Here is a 25,805-nt window from a genome sequence, read left to right on the forward strand (position 1 = left end):
AGGAAGGATTTAGTATGTTGCTTCGCCCTATTTTACAGTCCTGCTACTTTTGAACATAGAAGATGAGAAAGAAGCAAGAATATGCTGAACCTTCAAGGCCAATCATTGAAGATAGTGGATGATCTGATCTGATGTGTTTTTTAACAATGTTTATTGGAGAAGGCTAGATGTTATTATTTCTTTGGAGAACCAAATCTTGGGGTTCATGTCATGTAACCACTTCATGGTTTCAAAGCAGAACCAGGCCAGTTCATGACTTCTGTGTTAGTTGAGCGACTACACAGTTAATATAAACAATGTCAATCTGGTCTCCAAGGTTAGTTTTAACACCTTGGGGAGTTGGGGACTTCACAAGATTTTGTTTTCTATTTTTGGCCTTGCTTATCCTCTTTTGGCTGTCCCAGGAGATTTGCTTCTATGGCAGGGAGTGCCTAGTTCTGATGTTTGAGGTGTCATAAGTGTGGAGCAGGCATAATAAACTCGCTGGTCTTTTCCTCTCCATCACTTTGTATATATTTTCTGTGTTTACTACTGGCCTTTAAGAGCTGTATGGTCTATTAGGGCAGACAGGTAGTAAGCCTTCACTTGTTCATTTAGGGCTGGTCTACGCATTAACGCTCTTTGGAATGATATAGGAATGATGTTGGTCCCAATAACATATTTTCCTTGATCCTATTGAGTCTATCTGGTCAAGTCAGTCAATATTTCACTCAAACACATTTGTCTCCGATTTTAAGATTTAAGATAAATTAATCTCTTCAGCAATTATTATATGCACTGTAGGATTATTGTAACTGGATGGTTGACAATTGGCATGGACTCGATAGGCCAAAGGGCCTATGTTGTATCCCTGTGATTGTATTGTGCGAGATCTGTGCAGATAACAGACTCCTGAAGCACATCTGAGATAATGGGGAATATACATACACATCACTTATGGCTACTGTGTTGTCACATCTGCATTTCTGAGTCATATGCTAGTGCAGTCTAGAGATTGGCTCAAAATATTTAGGTTTATCAATTAAAGCTCCAGAAATTTCCCTATTCTTGGAAAATGATTTTCCATTTAAATTATGTGGTATTGGAATCTTGTGATTCAGTGCCAGGTTGCATTCAGTCTCTAACTACAATAATGGATTTTTTTCCTATCATTCTGTAACTTTCTTCTTGACTGAATAGTACTAGAGCTGAACCCTAGATATTTTAATGAATTCCTTATGTCAACAATGATATTGAAAATAAACCAACGCTAGCATTTTACTGCTGTCTTGATGTTCAAATTGAAACATTAGGATAGATCAGTCCCCAGGGTTGAATAGGATATAGCCCAGGTAACAAGGGAAGAGATTGCTGGGGCATTAACGATGGTATTTGTATCCTCCCTGACGACAGGAGTGGTACCGGAGGATTGGAGGATGGTGAACGTTGTTCCATTGTTCAAGAAAGGTAAAAGGGATAATCCTGGGAATTATACACCAGTGAGTCTTACGTCAGTGGTGGGTAAACTGTTAGGATTCGTAGGGACAGGATTTATGAGCATTTAGAGAAGCATAGTCTTATTGGGGATAGTCAACGTGGCTTTGTGAAGGGCAGGTTGTGCCTCACAAGCCTAATAGAGTTTTTTGAGGAAGTGACAATACAAATTGATCAAGGTAGTGTGATGGATGTGGTAAATATGGATTTGAGCAAGGTGCTTGATAAGGTTCCCCATGATAGGCTCATTCAGAAAGTCATGAGGTACGGGATCCATGGAGAATTGACTGTGTGGATTTGAATTGGCTTGCCCACAGAAGGCAGGGCGTGGTTGCAGAAGGAGAGCATTTGACCTGGAGGTCGGTGACTAGTGGTGTTCCGCAGGAATCTTCTGGGGGACCCCTGCTCTTTGTGATTTTTATAAATGACTTGGATGGAGAAGTGGAAGGGTGACTTGGTAAGTTTGCAGATGACACAAAGGTTGGTGGTGTAATAGTGCAGAAGGTTGTCATAGGTTGCAACGAAATATAGACAGGATGCAGAGCTGGCCGGAGATGTTGCAGATGGAGTTCAATCTGGAGAAGTGTGAAGTGGTACACTTTGGAAGATCAAACTTGAAGGCAGAGTGCAAAGTTAATGGCATGATTCTTAATGGTGTGGAGGAACAGAGAGATCTTGGGGTCCAAGTACATAGATCCCTCAAAGTTGCCGTGCAAGTTGATAGGGTGGTTAAGAAGGTGTATGATGTGCTGGGCTTCATTAGCTGGGGGATTGAGTTCAAGAGCTGAGAGGTAACGTTGCAGCTCTATAAAACTCTGGTTAGACCACATTTGGAATATTGTGTTCAGTTCTGATCACCACATTATAGGAAGGATGTGGAAGCTGTGGAGAGGGTGCAGAGGAGATTTACAAGGATGCTGCCTGGATTAGAGAATATGTCTTATGACGAGAGGTTGAGTAAGTTAGGGCTTTTCTTGGGAGTGACGCAGGATGAGAGGCAACTTGATAGAGGTATGTAAGATTATGAGAGGCATAGATGGAGTGAACAGTCAGCACCTTTTCCCCAGGGCGGTAATGGGCAATACTGGAGAGCATCTGTTTAAGGTGTGTGGAGGAAATTTCAGGACAGATGTCAGAGGTAGTTTTTTTTTGCACAGAGAGTGGTGGGTGCCTGGAATGCACTCCCAGGGCTGGTGGTGGAGGGGGGGAGCTGATAAGATAGGGTCATTTAAGAGAATCTTAGACATATGGATGAAAGAAAAATAGAGGGTTATGGGGGATAAGATAAGAGGTGGAGAAGGGTTATATAGGTCAGCACAACATTGTGGACTGAAGGCCCCCTATGGTGTTGTACTGTTCTATATGTGTATACTCTAGCTTCTGATGAGAACTAACTTGCAGCTGGCTTGGATTACATGGTATCAATAAGCAAACAGGTGAGGGTGCCCTTTATATCCCAGTACCTCTGGAATGGAATAAATCTTGTTCTAAAATCCTATGTAGAAGAGGACGGCAGTGACACATTAATATTGGAATACCCAAGCATGCCTCAGCAGGGGTGTGACAACATTTCTAGGCTGTGGAGCAGTCTTCCAGTGCCCGGTACTACATTAGCTCTAGGTTCCCTATTTTAGTGCAAGATCTTTATATTCATGTAGGACAGACACAGTGGTATCTGGATTTGAATTACGTACATGTTCATTGTCATCAACACTTTGACATTCCCTTGCTGTTACTCTTCTACTTTCATCAGTATGTTTGCCCGTTGTCTTTAAACTAAGCATCTGCACTGACAGAAGTAGGCCAACGACTGTGATTATATTTAGCAACTGATGAGATTAAAAGCAGCAGGGAGTTGGCAGCAGTAGTAATTGGAGGGAATATCTAATAATTTGTTTGCAGAAAAGTGTCCCGACATGTTGGAGTTCGCAAAAATGTAGCCAAACTTTAAATTATTTCAGCAACCATAATGATTTGTTTTAACTGTTTTTAAATCTTGTAAAATGCCTAATTTATTTTTCCTATGTATTAAATCCTTTGATAAAGATAGGTTTAACCATGGAATTGTTGCTTAGGTACAAACATTTTTTCCTCCATCTGGATATTTAAGACAATTATGTTTTTGAATAATACTTATAGTTTGATGCTTGAGTAATTGCATGGAAACATTATTTACAAGTCATGGAAACATTATTTACAAGTCATGAAATGTTTGTGTGTCTTGCACTCAATAAGAACCTTCCATACTTATCACAATAATGCAATTATATCCAGGGCAACAATTATGTTTCAGAATGTAATTTCATTTTTGTCTCTGATCCTAAAAGCTAATGGTGATAAATCTTATGCTTGCAAGACGTTTGGCTACTGCACTTCCCATTTTATCACTGGTTTTGCCCCATCTCAGTTTCTGCATGGAAACTTCCCATGCAATCTGATGTTCCGATGCTTTTAGTGATGTTAATTGAGGGAAAAATATTAGCCCAGACGCCATTGATAACTTCCCCTTCTCTTCAAAATAGTGGTCTGAGATATTTTACATCCACTTGGTTTAAGGTCTCATCTGAAATATAGTACCTCCAGTAGCGTGTTACTGCATTGGAGTGTCACTATCAATTTTTACTTTTAAGACTTGGGGAAACACAGTGATGTAGCATGCTGTAGCCTTGATTTCCAGTGTTGTGTGTGTGGAGATACATGTAACCGCCTGGGTTTTCTGCAGTTGCTCAGTATTCTGTTCACCTTCAAAGATGTGTGTGTGTTGGTAGGTTAATTGGCTATTATAAATGAGTGGTAGAATTGGAGGGAGTTGATAGGAATGTGGGAAAAATAAAATAGGATTAGTGTAAGATTTATGTAAATGGGTTCTTAATGGTTTGTGCATACACGGTGGGCTTAAAGGCATGTTTCCGTACTTTGTGACTGTGACTTGAGCTTGAATTTGTATTATTTGAGCTCACAATTATGTTCTGGCAAAGAGTGCTACCAGCCAAGACACATCTAATTACTAGAGGCCTGTCATATCCTTTTAGCAATATCTATGAAAATACAAATTAGGAGCAGGACTAGGCTTTTACATTCAATAAGAATATTGTGTATGTGCAGTAATCATTCTTCCCCTTGCTTATCACCTCTGGCTTGAAAATTTTCAATGATTGCTTCAAGTGCCATTTGAGTAACGAGAGTTCTTTAACACTCTTGAGAAAAAGATTCATCTTCTCTAACTTAAATGGTTAATTTTTTTTAAATAAAGGAGTGGTTCCTTGTTCTAGATTCTCCCATGGGGAAATGTCCTCTCCATATGCACATCCATTCAGGATCTTGTAGGAAGTCTGGAAAATCTGAATCTGGGATTATTTTCTTTGTCATGAATACACCAATTTAGCAGACCAGCAGATTTTCTATCGACAATTATAGAATCACCACAAAATAACAATTACACCACTTAGTATTTTATATTTTAATTTGAGGAATGAAGACAAGTTCTTGAATCTGCCTCCAATTGAATGTAAATCAGCATCAAAGCAGTGGGAAGCATTCAAAAAATAAATAGAACTCTGAAATATTCCCAATGAAATAAAAGGGGGAACTCCCAAATCTAGACTGTCCATGGATGTCAAAGAATATTCTGGGTTGAGCAAAGGCAAGAAAAGAAATATCTTGAGCACTCAAAACTGCCAACCAATCAAAACAATTGCCAGGGTTAGAGAATTTTTGTTATAAGGAGAGCCTGATTAGAATTTGATTATTTCCTTTTGAACAAAGGAGATGGTTATAAAAGTGAGAGGCTCATTTGCCAAGAGTTCCATAACGAGGGAAAATTGGAGGGGAGTTGAAATCACCAAAAGAATGGTGGAGGTCTGAAACTTGCCGTCTAAATGGTTAGTGAAAGCAAAACTCTCATTACATTTAAAAAGTACTTGGGTTTGAAGAGTCGCATTTTAGAGCTGGGAATAGGGAATGACCAAAGTGCTGTTCTATGGCTGATTTGAATATGATGGGCCAAATGGCTACCTCCTGAATACATGCCTTAGAATTCAATTTAGTAGATCTAGCTAAACTACTAGTTGCGAAATACCTGGCGATAAGCTATGGGGCAGAGTCCCAAAACTTCTACTTCATATTTCATCATTATCAGCTGCTCTCCTTACTCTGCTCTCATGCAAAGTAGGTGTCCTGTGAAACTGTCTAGCTATAAATTAAGAGGTGGATCAGGTATTGAAAGACATCAGCTGGGTAACTGCAACTATGAACATTTTAATAACCTTACCAAAAAATAATAATTTGGTCCAAAAATGTGATTTGCATATTTTCCACCTGCAACATCCTTCCTGTCACATTGAGATGCTTTAAAAATATATCTTAAAGATTCAATAGAGTTCATGAAACTCTATCTATCCTCTGCTTGTACCCACAAGTATTTGCAGCTATGCATGAATGAACATCATTAAATTTTTAGCAAACAAACCCCTTTGTCTTCTGACATCTATGTTTCACTATCATGTATTTGTTATATGTTTGATCTGTTTAGCTTCATCACTTCTATTCAACACATGCAGTCTAATGATTATTCTCCCCATTGGAGGTAAATGTATAGCCTCGTATAAAAGGAAGCTTGCTTTATTTCAGCAAAAAAAAGAGACCTTTGAAGAAACAATTAAGATGACAAAATCCTATGCCTAATTTAATTGTAGAGCAAAATTGAGGGTCAACTTAAATTTGAACGATTGTCAAGAATTCCAGCATGGCTTTGATGCTGAGCCAATGAAAGAAAGAAGTCTTATCTCCTAATCTCTGCTATAGAATGACATAATCTCCAATAAATTATTGAAAATAGGGCAAGATAGCCAATGAGAGGAATGTGAGAAATTATATTTACGGACACAGTATTGTTGACAACAAAGCAAAATGAACTTGTGCTGGTACGTGCTACTGTGGAGTCAACGTCTTAAAACCGATAGGAAAATTTTAAAATAAAACTGGAATTAAAAGAACAAAAAGAACCACAGCTTTTTAGGAGTGAAAGCTGGAATAGAAAGCCACTTGCAAAAAAAAAATTGCTGGAGAAATCTGAGGTATCTATGGAATATATTGGCAAAGATTGTTTAAAAAAAATATCCAGCCACTCTTTAGACTCAGTGATTCAGTTTTCTTTGTTGCTTGTACATTTCCTATACGTCATTGCTTATTGAAGGTTTATCTAAATGTCCTTTGATTCCCTAAGCTCCTAGCCAATCAGCTTCACTATAAACTAATCTTAGCATCCATTGTAACAGTATTAGTAAGTGTTCTATTGAGATGGAAGCTTCAGTTTAACCTGCAGTGCAGGTATTTTGTTTTGAAAACTAGTGTTTCTTAATAAACTTTTCTAGAACAGTGCTGTGATAGATTGCTCTAGTCCCTGTGATGTCTTGAAGCTCGCCATGGACATTATGTATTTTGACCAAATGTTACTTAGATATAAATAATTTACTGTGTGTAGTTTGAAATCACTTCTATTTCAAACTACCATTACAATGTTAATCTGTTTTTTTGGGGGGGAATGGTTGGTAAATGGATTAGCAGTCACTACTGTCGATCTGGTATAACAGCGGTTCAGATTATGCTTTGTGTCTTATTTTATCCAATTCTGCCACTAGCACTGATTTACATTTCCCATGACATGCTTGCTGTTTTGTGCAAATTATTAACAACTGGGAGATGAGTGAAATGGATATTTTTTTTGCCTGCCTCCACCTATCATTCACTGGCTTCTGTCTCCCAACTCCAACCTCCCCCTTCCCCACCTGGCTTCATCTGCCTGTCATTCTTCACCCATCCTCAGTCCACCAATCACCTTCTGGGCCCCGGTCTCTCCACTCTCCCTCTCCTCTTTTATACTGCCTATCTTCCCCCTCCACATTCAGTCCTGATGCAGGGTTTCAACCTGAAATATCACAATTCTTTTCTCTCAGCCTCCCCCACAGATCCTGTACAACCCGCTGATTTCCTCCAGCAGGTTGCTTGTTTCTCCAGGTTCCAGCATCTGCAGTCTCTTGTGTCTCTAAAATATCACTGTTATCTTTTGGGCTACAACATGTAATATTTAATGTGTGGTAAATCACAGCATGTAATTCTACATTCAAGTAGTCCAAAAAGTTGTGGTTGGACAGAAATAAGGACTGGCAATATCTTTTGTTCACTTGAAGCTCTCAACCCTGTCGACCTCAGCACCTTTGATGTAGACAGGTGCATGTACACTGCCCCCTTTCCTGAAGTCAATGACCAACTCTTTTGTTTTGTTGACATTGAGGGAAAGGTTGTTGTCATGACACTATGCTACTAAGCTCTCTATCTCCTTCCGGTAGTCCAACTCATTGCCATTTGAGATACGGCCTACAACGGTGGTATTATCTGCAAACTTGTAGATGGAGTTAGAGCAGAATCTGGCCACACAGTCATGAGTATATAGGGGGTAGAGTAGAGGGCTGAATACGCAGCCTTGTGGGGCACCAGTGTTGAGAATAAGCATGCTGGAGGTATTGCTGCTGATCCTCACTGATTGCGGTCTGTTGGTTAAAAAGTCAAGGATCCAGTTACAGAGGGAGGTGTTGAGTCCCAGGTCTTGGAGTTTGGTGACAAGTTTGCTTGTGATTATAATATTGAAGGCAGAGCTGTAGTCAATAAACGATAGTCTAATGTCGGTGTCTTTACTGTCTAGATGCTCCAGAGCTGAGTGTAGGGCCATTGGAGGCTCTCAGGTTATTAGCTCTCTTCCTGCTTCATACTCCAATTTTGTTTTAGCTTTTGTATGGCTCTCTCCTTGTGCCTGCATTGACTTCTTTTCCCCATTTATGTAAGTCGCTCATTTGCTCTGTTCTCTGAAGCTCTTACTCTCGTTCTCAATTATTCCCACAATTTTTGCTCCTTATTGTATTTAAGTTGCAACCTGGAAATATTTCAGTTAAACATGGAGACTGGTGTTCAACCCACCAATCTGCATTGGGGTTTATATGTCTCAAGAACAAGCAGTTCTATATTGACTCGACTTATCCTTACCGCCTCCAATTTTTTCTTTCATGCATCTATCTGATCAAATTTCATTTTGTCACTCCATTGTGGACTCTGAATTTCAAAGGTTCAGCTGTCTACAGAAACTGCATTTGTGGGCTGATTGACTGCAGATTGGAGCTTAGCCTACTCTGCAGTGTTGTTTTGCATTTAAAGTGAAAGAATGAAGACACTGAGAATGTGATCAGCTCTACATTGGCAGGCCTTCAACAGGCCCATATACACTTGCTTAAACAAGCTGTCCCATCTGAGTTTCCTCTCCTCTTAAGAGGTGGAATATTAAATATTCTTTTTCAAGCTCATTCCCTCTACCTGCTGGACTTGAGTGGCCAGAATGGCCTATTCCTCCACAAACGGACAATAAAGAAGAATGGGTTCTTCCGTACAAGTGAAGTTGCTCATTGAAAATGGAATTGAGGTTGCATCAAACAAATAGATTTGATCTCAAAACAATTTGCAAAATAACTTAATTTGTTCTCTACTTGGATTTCTTACAGCAAAGTACTACAATATGCATAAAAAGTCAGATGATATTTCCCTGACTGTTTCTCCCTTCTAATACAATGATATCACATAGTTCCAACAATGTAATATTTTATCGTGTAGGTAAAGATATATGCTTGCATAGAAAAGTAGAAATTTTATTGCAATTCCTTCACAATATCCCCCCCCCCCACCCACAAAGTGAATTTCATCAAAGGGATCAACATAATTTGTCAGTTCTTTTTTAAATTCCTTCAGCTTTGCAACACTCATGATAATCATCTCCAAAGTATACTTCCAAGTGCTCAATGCTGATTTTTCAAATCAGGCTTAACACATTTCAGGAATACACAAATGGGTATGATTTTAAAATTGTCCAAAAAAGGCCTTGGTTGCTCCACTTGGAAACTGATAATGATATTGTAAATGAAAATGAGAAAATGGAGGACATATTGGAAAAAAATACTTGGTATCAGCACTGGTTGCAGAGGAAGAGGCCAGCATGCTGAACAAACCAAGGAATTTATTGTGGAAATGGAAGTTTGCCTATATTAACATGAGTAAAATAAAAATGAATAATGGCAGTATGCATGACGAATGGTTTCTGCCCCAGGTTTTTAAAATAAGTCAGTGAGAACATTGAATGCACCTTAAATTAAATCTTCTAATAACTACCTTAAGATTGGGGGAAAAAATGCACAAATTGTTTCACTGTTTAAAAAGGAGAGAGAGGCAAATAGAGGGATTTAAAGATAAGTTGCATCTAGCATCTATTGTTGAACAGTTATTTGAGTCTACGATTAAAGGTCGAGTGAATGAACATCTTAAAAGCAGTCAGCAAGTCTGAGAAAGCCAGCATGGATTTATACAGGGTAGGCCATGCCTGACAAATCTGGCTGAATTTTTTGAAGAAGAGAATGAAGAAATGTGTACAGTGTTTGCTTGTATGGACTTACAAAGGGTATTTGATGTCCTTCAAGAAACTGGCTGAAGTTAAAGCTCGTTGCCACATAGATTTCCTCTTGGTGCCCTGTTTCCTCTCACACCCCAAAGACCCAATCATAGGTTAATTGGCTACTGTAAGTTACCCTAAAGTGTAGGTTAATAGCAACAATCCAAAGGGAATTGATAGAAATGTATGAGAGAGAATAAGTTGTAGAGGTACAGGGAAATAATGGGGTTGTTGTCCTGGAAGCCAACATGGGCTGAATGGTTGTCTCGTGTCATTAGTTCTGGGCCCACTACCTTATGAAAGATAAAAGCCATGGCCTTGGAGGGCGTAAAGCTTGGATTTGCTGGTTATACCTGGACTCCAAGACTTATATTGAGACATTTGTAGACCAGAGTTGTATTTTCTGGAATTTAGAAAGTTATGGAATGATTTGACATTTTTAAGATGCTAAGATTAATTGATAGGGAAGGTCAATAGACTAGTTGGGGAATCTGGGCATTTTCTAAAAAATTGAAACCAACCTTTCAATGGAGTGAAGTTAAAAGCTATTTTTATAGAGTTATACAGCACAGAAACAGACCCTTTGGTCCAACTCGTCCATGCCAACCAAGGCGTGTTCCTGAGCTAGTCCCATTTGCCTACAATTAGCCCAAATCCCTCGAAACCTTTCCTATCCATGTAGCTGTCCAAATATCTTTTAAATATTGTAATTGTACCCATTCCTACCACTTCCTCAGCAGTTCGCTCCACATAGTCATCACCCTCTCGGTGGAAAAATTTGGCCATCAGGTCCCCTTTGCATCTTTTCCCCCTCACTTTAAACTTATGCCTTCTAGTTCTGGACTCCCTACCCTGGAAAAAAACTGACAGTCCATCTTAAATAAGCCCCTCATAATTTTATAAATGTTTTATTAGGTCACCCCTTGGCCTCCTTCGCTCCAGGGAAAACTCCCAGATTATCCAGCCTCTCCTTGTAACCCTCCAGACCCAGCAACATCCTTGTGAATCTTTTCTGCAACCTCTGTAGCATAATTTTTCTAGTGGAAATTTGGAGTTACTTCCTGGAAACATTTGATGCTAGATCAGTTAAATTTAAGTCTTGAAGTTGTAATACCTAACAATCACAGATCCAATCTTGTTTAATGACATAATAGGCTTGAGGGACAAAATGTTTCCAGGTGAAAAATTATAATACAAATATAACTGCACTGGAGCTCTAGAACAGAAGAAGATGCGAATATACTGACTAAATTAAACAGAAAGCTAATTTGTGGATGGCAATCAATGTGAAGAGAATTTCAATCTTAGCCTTGCAGTTTTTGCAAATTTTGGGTGGATATTTAATATACCAATATATTTGATAAATACTTAGAAAATATTAAGGGGCTTGCTGCAGTAGATACTGTGTGAAAATTTCCCATGGCATGGGAGACCAAACTGAAATGTCAGTTACCCATTTATGTCTGAGCTTCGGAGAAATCTCTTCCCTCAGCAGTTGTGAATCTTTGAAGTTCTTGGCCCTACTGAACTACAGATATGGTGATTCATTTTTGGATGCGAGGATGTGGAGTTGAGGTAGAATGTCAGCTTAATGACAGAAAAGTGGAAGGTCTGATTGGTCTACTCCTGCTCCTTGAGTTCTTATGGAACTACAGTAAAGATGAATACATTTTCATGTGTTACAGATTAGCTTTTAGTATACTACTGAAACACCAGCCATTTCATCTAAAAAATTTCGGCCACAACATTTCTATTTTTAGGCAAACACTAGCTTGTTTTTCTCTTGAAATTTATCATCATGATAAATGAGTGCTGTTTCAGTACGTGCGAAGCTGATGATAACCTTAGGTTTCTGTTGATCAGAGTGATCCGTAAACTGAGCAAAATCAATACTAAAAGCATTGGCAGTATCATTTTGAGGTTCAATCTCTAGATGTGTTACTGCCCTTAATTCTCATTTTGTTGTAGTTTATTTGGTGCATGTTGCTGATTTACTATTTGGGAAATGTATTTAAATTTTTGTTTTCCTTCAGTCATATGACAATGGACTTGCCCAAGGAGCTGGACTGGAATCACATGGTAAGGACATACTTATAGTAGAAAATAACATTCTTCTTATTGTCTTGGTAAACACCTCTTTCATCCAGTAAACTGTATCTTTTACATTTTTTCATGTACTTAGTGATTTTCAAAACTGTTGCCTTTATCTGAAATGTTGCCACACCTGATCCCAATGCTTCAGAATAAAATGTCGCTCTTATGTACCAGATTCTTCGCATGCAAGTTCTGTAGCCCAAATTTTCTTGAAGTATACATTAAGTAACTGTAAGCCCAGGAAGCAAAATAAAATCTCTGAGATTAAATTGTCTACTTGCTCACATTATCCATTTACAGAATTAACATGGTTTACTCTGGGGATCATTGGCCTTGCCTTGTTTCACATACGGCAGAACTATCCATCCAGATTTTGTAGCAGCAATGAACCCGTTGGTGCTTGCAGTCATTACTTAATGGAACTGATGGCAACATTGAGATAGAGATCCCATTGTTACAGTTGATCCAATGTATCTTCACAAGCAGCACTCTTTGCAGCCCTCTTCACTGCATTCAAGTTGAAATTGCTTGAACTTGTGTGAATTGAAGCTTTTGTAGTCTAACTGTAATGTTCATGAGTTTTTAAGCGTAGATGAATCCAGAATAAACTAGCGTACTATTTAGCCAAAAGAGAAAAAGAGCATAATTTTAAGTTTGTGTATTGTGATTTATTTACATAAATATGTCAAAATGTGTTTTTAAAATGTTGTTTAAAAGGTCCTATTAAAAGCTCCTATTTTAATCATGTTTCAGTATTTAGTGGTGTGTATAATAGGAAAGAATAATTTTGGCATAGGAGATGGTCTATTGTAGAACAACTTTATCGGTACTATTTTAATGCTTTTTCTCATAGCCCTGCAAATCATTTACCTTCAAGTGCCCACCAGCTTCCTTGTTGAAAGCCCTGATCGACTGTTTTCACCACCCTTGCCAGCAATGTTTGATATTGTAACCACCCTTAACTCATTATTAAAATTTTCTTCATATATTCTTTATATTGTCCCCTGGTCTGTGAACCATTCTGAAAAGGGGAAGCATTTACCCTTTCTAAATGTCATGATCTTGTATACTTCCATCGCATCTGAGTTTTTTTTCTCCAAGGAGACCAAGCCTTAATAAGTTAATTATGTTCCAGTTTCATGTCTGAATGTTTTAATGTAATTAGCTGCTCAGGTGATTGATGATATCACAACTATTGGTAGCAGTCCCTTTAAACTAATACAACATGAGCAGGTGTAGGCAAAGGGAAGTTTTTATTGGCAGACCTTTATAGCATCCCTTTTTGGAAGTCTGTATCTTCAGCTTGTTCAAGGACTGTCTTCCATTATAAGGTCAGATGTGGGGATAACTGCTGATGATTGCACAATGTTCAATTCCATTCGCAACTCCCAAGCAAAAGAAACAGTCCACCCTTGTGTGAGATGTTCTAGAGAACCCAAGCCTTTAGTGAGAATGAGAAACCAAAGGAAATGAGTATAATTTTTTTTAAGTACTAGAGATTGTGAATGCTTTGATCATTTTGCAAAATTTTATAAATTATTGAATTGTTTCCTTTAATTGGAGGGTAGCAAATTTGTCTCCACTATTTAAGATGGGAGGGAGAAAGGAAAAGGGGAACTACCAACCTGTAAGCTTAACTTTGGTGGCAAGGAGGATGCTGGACTCTGTAGTGAAGAATCTAACAACAGTCCTCAAAGAATACTAGGGTTAAGCAGCATCGTCATGGATTTATGAAAGGGAAATTGTTTGCTCAATCTACTGGAATAAGGGGGTAACATACTGATTATATTTTGAGAATTGGTCATTGGACAGAAAGCAAATAGGTGAGAATAAATGAATGTTAGGTTAGCATGCTGTGACTAATGGAGTACTGCGGAGACCAGTGCTAGCTCCCCAGCTATTCACAATCTTTATCAACTATTTGAGAGGACCAAAGTCATATTTCCAAATTTGATGATGGCACAAAATGAGGTGGTTTGTGGGTAGGGAGGAGGATGTAAAGAGGCTTCAAGGGAGTGGATGCAAGCTGAGCGAGTGGGAAAGAACTTGGTAGATGCAGTATAATGTGGAACAATGTGAAGTTATCCACTTTGAATATCAAGATTATCCAACCATTCATCACATAAAGAATATTTTGCTTTTCTGTTAAATCCAAAGGAGTCAAATTGTACAAAATTAATTGAAAGCCAATGTGTAGTGCAGTAAACAATTGGTTTAACCATTATTGCAAGAGGATTTGAGGCCAGGAGTAAGGACATCTTGCTACTGTTATCCAGGGTTTTGGTGAGACCACACCTGGAGTATTGTGTACAGTCTTGGTCTCCTTACCTAAAACAGCTTATACCTGTCATAAAGGGAATTCAGCAAAGATTCACTAGACTATAGTTTCAAAAATGGTGGGTTGGCCAAATGATAAGAGATTGAGTAGAATAAGACTGTATTGAAGTTTATAACACTCTTACAGGCTCATCTGGCTAGATGCAGAGGGGAGGGATATCTCCCTAGCTGAGGAGTTTTGTATCGGCATTTCTCAATAACATGTAGGTCATTTAGGACTAGAATGAGAAGCAGTTTCTTCATGCAGAGAATGGTGGATCTTTGAAATTCTGTGCCCTGGAGGGCTGTGATGGCTTGGTCACTAAGTTAATTCAAAATAGAGATCAATAATTTCTGAATATTAATGGATTTGAGGAGTATAGGAATAGTGCAGAAAATAGTCATAAGGTAAAAGATCAGCTGTGATCTTGGTGATTGGTGAAGGAGACTCAAAGGGCCAAATGGTGTATTATTTTTATGTACTTATTGTCAGAGACTCGGTATTTTGTGACAAGTGACTCACCTTCTGACACCCCAAAGTCTTTCCACCACTTACAAGGCAGAAGTCTAGAAAGTGATGCCCTAAAGTATTCATAGCGCCCTAAAATATTCATTCCTTCCCCAGTGTATAGTGGTTACAATTTGAACCATCAGCAAGTTGCACTGCTGTTATTTATCTCAGCTACTCTGTCAGCACCTACTAATCCAGAGGCCTACAAGGTTTTTAGTTTAAAGGTATACTTTATATAAGTATATTATATATTACTTTATACAAGATATTACTTTAAAGTATACTTATAAAGTAAAGCTATAATGAACTTTTCATATTTTTGTTGGCACAAGTGAAGACTAGAATATTGGCTGTTTGCTTGATCCAGTAGAAAGGCTTATTTGAACCTGTTAGGCCAAGTAGGACAAAAGACCAACAGTCCACCATTAACATTCTTTCAGAGAATACTACAAAAAGAAATTTTACTTTGATTCATTAAATTTCCCAAATCAATGTACAAAATCCAATCAAATTTTATTTTACAGCAATCATTAACAATACTTGTAAGATGCGCAGACTATCTTAAAAGCTGCAAAGTGCATACAAATTGAAAGAACCAAAATGAAATGTGATCTGTCACACCAGGTGAAACCTTTGTTCTTGTATCTGGACACATATGTAACGTTTAATTCAAACAGAAATGAGCATGATGTAAATTTATACCTTCAGGGATTATCTTCTCTCTTGATGGATTCTGAACCAGCTTTAGATGAACCAGATTGTTTTTTCAGTTGTCTTCAATGCCCAATGTATAAAATCTTGGTTTCCATGCACAACTTGTTTTCACACTGAATTACAGCAAATATAAAGATGGTCAAATAACACTGATTTTTGATCAAGTTTATATGAACACAAAAAATAGAAGCAGAATTGGACCGTTTTGCCTCTCATGCCCTCATTCAGTATGATCATGGCGGTGGCATCATTTTGCTAAACTGATGTCATATGCCTTGATTTGCTTAATACCCAAAAAATTTGTTTATCTGTCTTGAATATACTCAATGACTAAGCCTCCCAGTACTCTTGGGTAAATTGGTTTATTATCGTCACATGTACCGAAGTACAGTGAAAAACTTGTCTTGCATGCAGTCCATACAGATCATTTCATTACAACAGGTAATTCAAGGTAAAAACAAAAACAGGATGCGGAATAAAGTGTTGGTCAAGAGTCCATCTTATTGTACCAGGGAACCATTCAAAAGTCTATAACAGCGGATAGAAGTTGTCCTTGAACCTGGTGGTATGTGCTTTCAGGCTTTTGTATCTTCTGTCCGATAGGAGGGGGGAGAAGTCTGGGATGGGTGGGGTCTTTGATTATGTTAGCTGCTTTACCAAGACAGCAAGAAATATAGACAAAGTCCATGGAGGGGAGTCTGGTTTCTGTAATGTGCTGAGCTGTGTCCACAACTCTCTGTCGCTTCTTGTGGTCACGGGCAGAGCAGTTGCCATATCAAGCTTGTGCATCTGAATAGGATGATTTCTATGGTGCATTGATAAAAATTGGTGATGGTCAAAGGGGACATGCCAAATTTCTTTAGCCTCCTGAGCAAGCAGAAGCACTGGTGAGCTTCCTTGGCCATGGTGTGTACGTCGTTGGACCAGGACAAGCTATTGGTGATGTTCACTCCTAGGAACTTGAAGCTGTTGACCTCAGCACCATTGATGTAAACAGGAGCATGTACACCACCCCCTTTCCTGAAGTCAATGACCAGCTCTTTTGTTTTGCTGACATTGAGGGAAAAGTTCTTGTCATGACACCATATCACTAGGCTCTCTATCTCCTTCCTGTACTCTGACTCAGTTATTTGAATGCAGCCCATTATGGTGGTATCATCTGCAAACTTGTAGATAGAGTTAGAGCAGAATCTGGTCACAGAGTTGTGAGTGTATAAGGAGTGGAGTAGGGGACTGAGGACGCAGCCTTATGGGGCTCTGTTGTTGAGAATAATCGTGGCAGGGGTGTTGCTGCCTATCCTTGCTGATTGCAGTCTGTTGGTCAAGAAGTCAAGGATCGAGTTGCATATTCATTACCCTGTGAGGTATCTTCTCATCTTGCTCCCACCACCCTAGTCAGAGGAAATATCAGCTCTGCGTTAACCCAGTCAAGCCCCATAAGAGTTTTTAATGAGACCACCCCTCATTTTTCTGAACTATAGAGAGTCTAGTCCCAATCTGCTTAATCTCATCTCACCTCTTCCCCCATTCTAGGGATCAATCTGTTGAACTTTCTTTGCACTCCCTATTTCAAATATAACATTTGTTAGATACAAAATATTCCAAATACAATGTCACTTGGACTTTATATAATTATAGTAATTCCTCTTGCAGTAAAAGCTAAGATACCATTTGACTTCCTAATTGCTTGCTGTACAAGAGCATCCGGGTTCAACACCAAAACCTTTCCACTCTTTCACCATTTTAAAAAAAAATTCCACCTTTTTTATTCTACCGAAGAGGATGACCTTGCATATTTCCACATCATTCCATCCAAGAGTACAATGATGTACTCTTCAACTGGTTAAGATACCAAACTAATAATCTGGAGGCCGAGCCTAACAATCTAGAAATCAGAGTTCAGATTCCATCATGGCAGCTGTGGAGTTTATATTAGTTAACAATGTGGAGGTTGGAAAGTTTAAAAAAAAGTATATATTATTAGTAGCGATGACTGCAGAATCTGCCAGATTGTTGTAATCTCATTAATGTCCTTCAGGAGAAAACTTGGCATGTTTACCTGGTCTGCCCTATATATAACGCCAGACCTACCTGACTCTAAATGTCCTTTGAAATGATCTATCAGCTCATTCAGTACAAGGATAATTGGGGGTGAGCAGTAAACGCTGGCCTTACCAGTGACACCCAGATCCTGAAGATTCTATAAAAATAACATGCCGTTGTCCATTCACCTAACCTATTTCATCTTGAAACCTCTCTGCATCCTCTTCAATCCCCACCACTACCTAGCCTGATATCATCTGCAGGTTTGAATATGTAACGTCTTCTCCCTTTGATATAGGATCTCCCTTCGCCCTCTCATTGATATAGATTTTGAACAACTGGAGGCAGTAGCACCAATCCCTGCGACATCCCTCTATCTGCAGTCTCCCAGTATGAAAACCCTGTTTTTTCCCATAGTTTTCTGTCCTTTAACCAATCCTCAATAAACACTATTATGTTATTGCTAGTCCCATGTGCTTTAATTTTGTTTAACAATCTCTTGTCTGGCAACTTGTCAAAAGCCTTGTGAATTTCCAAATAAATGATACCCACAAGTTCATCCTTATTTTTTCTGTTGGTCACTACCTTAAAAGAACATGAGACACAACCTCTGTCAAATGTGGTTTCCATTTCATAAATCCCTGCTAGTTTTACCTAATCCTGTTATTTTCTAGGTGCTCTGCCATCTCTTTATTAAAGAACCTAGATCCTACCAGATTCTAGCATTTTCCTGCCAATGATAACAGGCCAACTACTTTATAATTTCCTGTTTTTCTTTCTCTCTCTCTCTCGCTCCCCTTCTCCACCCTGCAACCTCCCGCCAAAAGACTGAGAATTATTCTGGAATCTGCAATTTTGGACAGTGACATTTGGTGCATCCATTATCACCCTGGCTACCTCTTTCAAAACCTTGGTATTTGGATCCTGGGAAATTATCGCCTTTCAGTTCCATTAATTTCTCCATTACTTTTGCTGTAAACTATGCACAAATTCTTTAAATTGTAGCTGTTGCTTTTACCTTGCCCTTGCTGTTGTTGGCCCATCCAAACTCATTCTACTAGATTTGCTGAGTTATGATGTTCCTCCCTACTGGCTTTACCCCGTTCTTTGTTATCAGGTTCATTTTGACTTTTTTTCCTGAAAGGTTAGTATTCTGAACTATCCCATGTATTTCTTCTTTGTGTCATTAATTCATCTATCCAGTTAGATGCTGATGTTCTTTCCTTCAGGAGACTCCCCTTATTTTCATCCATTTCACTGGGCTTCACTATCACATTGTCCTTTCTCACTTTCTCTATCCAAGACCCTCCTTCCACCATTCTGTTTAAAGCCTTGTATACAGCCGAAGTGATTTGATTCACATGGACACATAACTTGTATGTTGTCAAAATTGGAATCCATTTCCTTTGTCTGTTACTCCCTCCTCCCAGAGTGAATCTAGGAAAACCATGTCTAGTTTATGTTGCTATATTATGTGAAATGAAATGTCAGGAGTATCTGCATTAATCTTTTTTTAAACAATGTGTGCTCTTTTGTATTGGTCACTAACAGGTGGATCTACCTTTTGTGCCATTGCTTCACTTTGTCTGATGGGTAAATTGAATGAAGTCTTCTCTGAGAAAGAATTAAATAGAATAAGACGGTGGTGTATAATGAGACAGCAGAATGGTTTTCATGGACGACCCAACAAACCTGTAGATACCTGCTACTCTTTCTGGGTTGGTGCAACCCTAAAGGTAATTAAAATTCTGGAATTTTCTTGTACTGAAGTATTTTCCATGAGAGCTCCTAATTTTGTTTCTATTCTATGACTGGATTCCCAGTGTTTCTGTCTAGTACACAAGTTGAGGGATTTGCCTGGATCAAGCTGATGGCGAAAACTTGATTCCTGCAAAAATTCTGTGTTGGTTCTTGCTTTCAGACCCATCTACGTGCCACCCCAAGTAAAGGTAGCTTGCCTGTGGGGTTTTTGGCAGGCTACCACCCTGACAACTCCCCATCATCAGGATTTCTGCTTCCAGTGACCTACTTACCCTTAGCAAAGCTCACTCCACTTAAAAACTGGCCTATAAAAATTGATTAAATTAATCTTCGATGAGTGATTATCTTCCCCAGGGATCAGTGTGTACTATTAGGGCAGAAAACTGGAAAAAAATTCATTTCCTTCTACCTTCTCCCTGTCACCAAAGCAATTTCAGGTGAATGAGGTTTACAGATATGGACTGTTGCCCTGGCTGTCTGGATGCCTGTGATCCAGAATTTGGATGACGTCCCTAACCTTGGGCTTGGCCACATGAGAACTTTGCCTTTTTATTGTTACATGGCAGGGTTTAAAACAGGAATTTCAGGTGATGGATTGATGAAAATTACCCATGACGAGTAGATCAGGTCAGTACAAATGAACTGAAGCAGTCTATTGCTGCGGCTGCTCTGTTGGCTGCATTCTTGAGCACTTGATCAGTCATGATACTGCTGAACTTGTGTTGCACCTGAACACACAGTCCCCTGTAAATTACATTGAATCCTCTCTTCCCCATGTGATTCTTCCAAACTGTGTTCAGTCTGGAGACCTGCTGATCAGTTGGGTGGTAATGAGTTTCTCTTACTCATATTTGACTTTCCCAATATATAATTTGCTGAAGAAATTCCTCTCCATGTGAAGGTTGTTAGGTTTTATCTAGATATTAAATTAGCCATACATAATGAGAAGATAGTGCATACAAATGGAATTTGAAAGCAAAAGTACACGGTTCTGGAACACAGAACAGTACAGTACAGCACATGAATAGGCCCTTCAGCCCACAATACCTGCGCCAACCATGATGCCAATTTAAACTGCATATTTGTCTGCACATGGTCTATATATACCCCCATTTCCTGCTTGTTCGTGTGTCTATCTAAATGCCTTTTAAACATTGCTAATCGACTTCCACCACCTCCCCTGGCAGTATGATCCAGGCACCGACTGCTCTCTGTAAAAATAAAAAAGCAACTTGCCTTGTAAATTTCCTTTAAACTTTCCCCCTCTTTAAAGCTCTAATATCTGACATTTACACCCTGGGAAAAGGTCTCTGACTATGTACCCTATCTATGCCTCTTTTATGATTTTGTATACCTCTTCTGACAGTCCAGAGTAAACAATCCAAGTTTGTCCAATCTCCTCTTAGAGCTAATACTCTCTAATCCAGGCAGCATCTTGGCAAACCTCTTCTGTACCCTGTCCAAAAAATCCAAATCCTTCCTGTAATGCAGCAACTTGAACTGCACACAATACTCCAAGTGTGGCCTAACCAAAGTTTTATACAGCTGCAATTCTCCATTACTACAATTCTGAAAAAGGTTTTATTTTTGTGTACTTGTTTTCATTTCCTGGAAAAAAATATTCTCACTTTGCTTCACCTTTCTCCACTCAAAAGTATCCAATTTGCTAGTTTGAGGGCAGCCAGATTGGCCGCTGGCCATCATGCCTGTGCTGTTCAGAATAACTGGAGCAAATCAAAATGATAGACAGTCCACGGTTCTGCCTACTTGCCTATTGGGTGTGGAGGGTCATATGGTTCGGCTCTTTGCATCCAGAAAAGGCAAGTGTGGGCAGATGATTAATGTGGGTGGCAAGTCCACAGAGCAGGGCTACTTGCAGCATGATTCAGTCCAAGGTTAGATGAGGTACCTTACAAGTATTGTGATAGATTAGAAACCTGCTGTGGATGAGAACAGGAGTATGTTTACAAAGATATAAGAATATAGTGACTTTTGTATTAAATTTAACTTTGTATTTTTTTGGAATGTCAGTATTGAGTTACAGCTAAATATTCTGAATAGTGACAGAACCATGATGTACTAAGTGAAATGAACCCAAATCACTCATTATAATGTCCTATTTTAAACTTTTTCTTTAATCAACCATTAGTTTTGCTTTACTAGTATAAAAAAGAGCAGTGGAGAATATTTTGTTTAAAACGCAAGAATTTTGCCTAATGTTTAAGAAATATTTGAAGGCATTAGAAGTGCCTGGAAGAATCTGTGAGTGAGGTTAAACCAAAGCTCTGTATGGTGTCAGCTGAGTTGTTTTTTAGAAATTGATTTTAGATTATTAAATAAAGATGATAGAGGGTAAAATGTATCCATTTTTAGCTTTAATCCTTGAGTCAAGAATTTCATGCTTTTGATTTTCTAGTGAAGTGTCAGCAGTGGCTAGCATTCTTGACCCAGTCAGAATACTATGGAGACACTATTATGGAGTGTTAGAATATTGTGGAGAGAATATTATGGACTTGAAATTCCTCAATTAACATAACTAAAATACTTTATCTAACCTCATTTTTGTGAGTGGGAAAAATGTGGTTAGATAAATTGGCTGATGGATTTTGTACATTAAAGCAATGACTGCACTTAAAAGGCATTTCAAAATGCACTTTCAGAACTTATTGAAAGGAGCATGTAAATACATTTTGCTTCGAATACACTGATGCTGCTATATGAAAATATTAATTGATCTTGGAATGCACAGTTTAATATTTTCAAAGATTGTAAGGGACTGGAGTCAGGTTCAGTGGAAGAGAACTGGTGGGAAATGCCTAGGACAATAGAACTAATCTTAGTTTGTAGCCTGAACTCACTGATGAGAAGCACCAGATATCTTTAAAAATAAAAACAGAGCAAAATGATGTTTTTGGGCTGAAATAGTTGTTGGATTAATATGTTTAGGATGTCACATACAGGGGGTTGACCACATAATTAGGTTGGCACTAAGTTACTGAGCGAATGTTGAATTTTCAGAGATTCAGTCCTTTGAGCTAGATATTAAACTTTATAGCTTTATTTCAAAAATGCTAGAGTTTCCTTTGGTGTCTTTCAGGTAATGTTATAAAAGAATCCAATAATTATAATTTCAAGCAACAAACAATCTCCTGGAGGAAATCAGCGGGTCAGGACCTGATGCAGGGTTTCAACCCAAAATGTCGACAATTTCTTTCCTCCCACAGATGCTGCTCAACCCACTGAGTTCCTCCAGCAGATTGTTTGTTGCTTCAGATTCCAGCATCTGCAGTCTCGTGTCTCAATTATAACTTTGATTTTATTTGTAGTGTGCATGACGTTAAGTTCATCTCCATTATATTGAATACACTTTAGAAAGTAATTCTACATGGAACTATTTGGTCATGCAAAAAGTGAAATGTAAATAGATTTACAGAGGCAATTTGCAAGCAACAACAAAGTGTTTTTACACACAGAGCAGTAATTGTTTTTGTGACTCTTTATAGTGCAATGAGGATGCCGGCTTGTGGGAAATAGTAACTAAAAGAATAGTGAATATAGTTGTTAAACTATTTTTGAAGCTTTTGCAGATTTTCCAGTATACTAATTTTGAGAAAAACAGAAATTACATTTTGTCGACCCAGGATCGCATTGTTGGTGGATTTGCAAAATGGCCCGATAGTCATCCAGGTAAAATTGAAATTTAGTAATTGGAATATAAATACATGTAAACAAAGCAGAAGTTCCTGTTGAAGATACCACCTTTTTATTTACGCAACCTTTTTAGTGGAGAGGAAGAGTTAAAATTAGAAAATAAATCTTTCTAAGACAAATGTGATTAGATTTGTTATTAGTGGATTAAATGTTTTCATCCAGTTTTAAATCCTGTGTTGTGTTTTTCTTCAAACTTTCTCCTAATCCTGAATGTTATTTGTCTGTTTCAGATGCTTTGCATGCATACTTTGGGGTCTGTGGTCTTTCTTTAATTGGAGAGGCTGGTGTTTGCAAAGTACATCCTGCATTGAATATGAGCATAAGGGCTTTTCAGCACCTCCAGCACCTGCACCAGACAGCAGAGACTCAGGAGCTGGAGCAACACTCAGAATCTGTGCCTGACTACACATGACAAACATGGTAGCAAAAAAAATATAAAACTGAAACTAGGTTGAATATTTTTGCCCAAGGAAAAAGCCATCACCTTAGGAAAAAAAAAGTCTTGTTTGAATGCTGAGGTTCCATATTAAAAAGACAGCTGTACAGAATGTTCCTTTTAAACAATTATCATTGGTCAGTAAATAGACCAATTGCTATTTGCTCTGAATTCTGATAATGCATTGAATATATGTTTTGAGTGAGTGGAGGTTTGTCTATATTCTGTAAGAAATCATTTATACTAATTTTCTAAAGAATTTTGAGCATTTAATAAATAATAAGTAATAATGTCTGCTGCTCTCTGATTTTTGTGTTCACATTGAATACTTCAGATGTTCTTGTTCCAAATTTCTGTGCTTAACATTTCAGCAGTTTCTCTAATCATTTTTAAAATTCTTCAGTTAAACTCTGACAAAATTAATAAGTTGTGTCTTTATATGGAAAGCTATCAATTTTTCATCAAGTACATTGAAAATGCACTATAGTGCATCAGTTTGTCAACATTATTTTTGGAGGATGAACTCAAGATCTGATTCACCTGCCAGGAGAGGTTTTCCTCAGACCTGCTCTTGCAATCTGTTATAACTTGCAAATTCTTAAACTCCCAGAATCTTTTATGGTCCAATTTGCTTTCTGTCTGAGTAGATCATTGTAATGAGGATAACTAGGCTGCTGTAACCTCTTGTGAAAAGTCCTTCAATTATTTGTAGCATGGCATAGCACGATAGAGTAGTGGTTAGCACAACACTGTTGCAGCGCCCGCGATCGGGATTCGATTCCCATCGCTGTCTGAAAGGAGTTTGTACATTCTCCCCATGACTGCGTGGGTTTCTTCCAGTGACCCGGTTTCCTCCCACATTCTAAAGACGTTCGGGTAGATTAACATGGGTTTAAAATGGGTGGCGCAGACTCATTGGGCCAGAAGGGCCTGTTACTGTGCTGTATAAATAAAGTTTTATGTTATACCAATATAGGAACTCTCCTTAGAAAAATTCTGGATCCATATTTCTCTCAACCATTAGAGGACAGAATTCATTTTCCAGTGAGATAAGAATAGTTTAATTTGCAGAATGTTTTCTCATTCCATATTTTTAGTTCTCTACTAAACCTAACATATTTAACAATATCAGAGAAGTAAATAACCTTAACATTGATAAATGTCTCTTCTTTCCTATTTGCTGAAGGTCATAGAAAGGATACTGAAAATCTTATTCTTGCTCTTTATGCCTTAACTTGTGGAGGGGAAAATGTTAAAAGTTGGCAAGCATGCATAGAAAAACTACAGCACAATTCGGGCCCTTCAGCCCACAAAGCTGTGCCGAACATGTCCCTACCCTAGAAATTACTAGGCTTACCCATAGCCCTCTATTTATCTCAGCTCCATGTACCTATCCAACAGTCTCTTAAAAGACCCTATCGTATCCACCTCCACCACCGTTGTTGGCAGCCCATTCCACACACTCACCACTCTCTGAGTAAAAAAACTTACCCCTGACATCTCCTCTATATTTACTCCCCAGCACCTTAAACCTATTAATTTTGTGGATTTTTTTGAAAGTTTCATAGTTTCCATCAGTGAAGGCTAAACAAATAAAAGGCTCATCGAGGCCTACCTGTGAATGTGGTCAAGCTTTTCATTAGAATTGGTTCAAGAATCTATTAAAGTATCAATCAACTGCATTCAGAGCACTTAATTTCCACATTGAATCTACATTTCAAATGTTGTTATGTCAGCATAAGATTTATGAATTCCCATAATCCTTGATTTAACACTGCAGGGGTCTCGGTGTAGAAACTGAGGTGACTCCCTCTGTTTTTCAGATGTGCAGATTGAATTTAGAGACGATCCCAATCTGTTGGCGTAGTTGCTAAATGGTAAAAAAAAATTGGAGTTGATCTTTATATTCAGACTTCAGTGTGCCTAAATGAGATTAACTAGTTTGTTTTGGGTAGATTGTAGAATCACAGTGAATTTGATTAGATCATGCTTGATCTCCAGCTCCTTGCACTTGCCCAGCACCATGATTCCTGCACTCCTGCACAAGTAATTTGCTTAATTCATGTTGAAATGTTGGAAATTAATTACAAACATCATGATTAAATAAGCTAAAAATAACTAGCCACAAACCTGCACTTTTCAATCCAGGACAGTGATCCCATTCAAACGAAAGGGGCTTTGCCATATCTGATGGCCATTAGTAACATGAAGCTATGGACCCCAATGTGAAGTACTCCTGATTCCATGACCATAATCTATGT

General features: G+C 38.4%; 1 protein-coding gene across 1 annotated transcript in view; it reads left to right on the top strand.

Annotated features, from left to right (window-relative positions):
• The window catches only part of pggt1b (protein geranylgeranyltransferase type I, beta subunit), a 46,776-nt gene extending 22,947 nt beyond the window's left edge, over positions 1-23,829 (top strand). Inside the window, exons 6-9 of the mRNA XM_052019462.1 lie at positions 11,992-12,037; positions 19,188-19,372; positions 22,976-23,084; positions 23,339-23,829. Of these exons, the coding sequence (XP_051875422.1) occupies positions 11,992-12,037; positions 19,188-19,372; positions 22,976-23,084; positions 23,339-23,520 (522 nt within the window). The 3' untranslated portion in view covers positions 23,521-23,829. The remainder of the gene's footprint in view (positions 1-11,991; positions 12,038-19,187; positions 19,373-22,975; positions 23,085-23,338) is intronic.
• The last annotated feature ends 1,976 nt before the right edge of the window (positions 23,830-25,805 follow it).

Source organism: Pristis pectinata, chromosome 7 (assembly GCF_009764475.1).
Source record: "Pristis pectinata isolate sPriPec2 chromosome 7, sPriPec2.1.pri, whole genome shotgun sequence".
NCBI lineage: Eukaryota > Metazoa > Chordata > Chondrichthyes > Rhinopristiformes > Pristidae > Pristis > Pristis pectinata.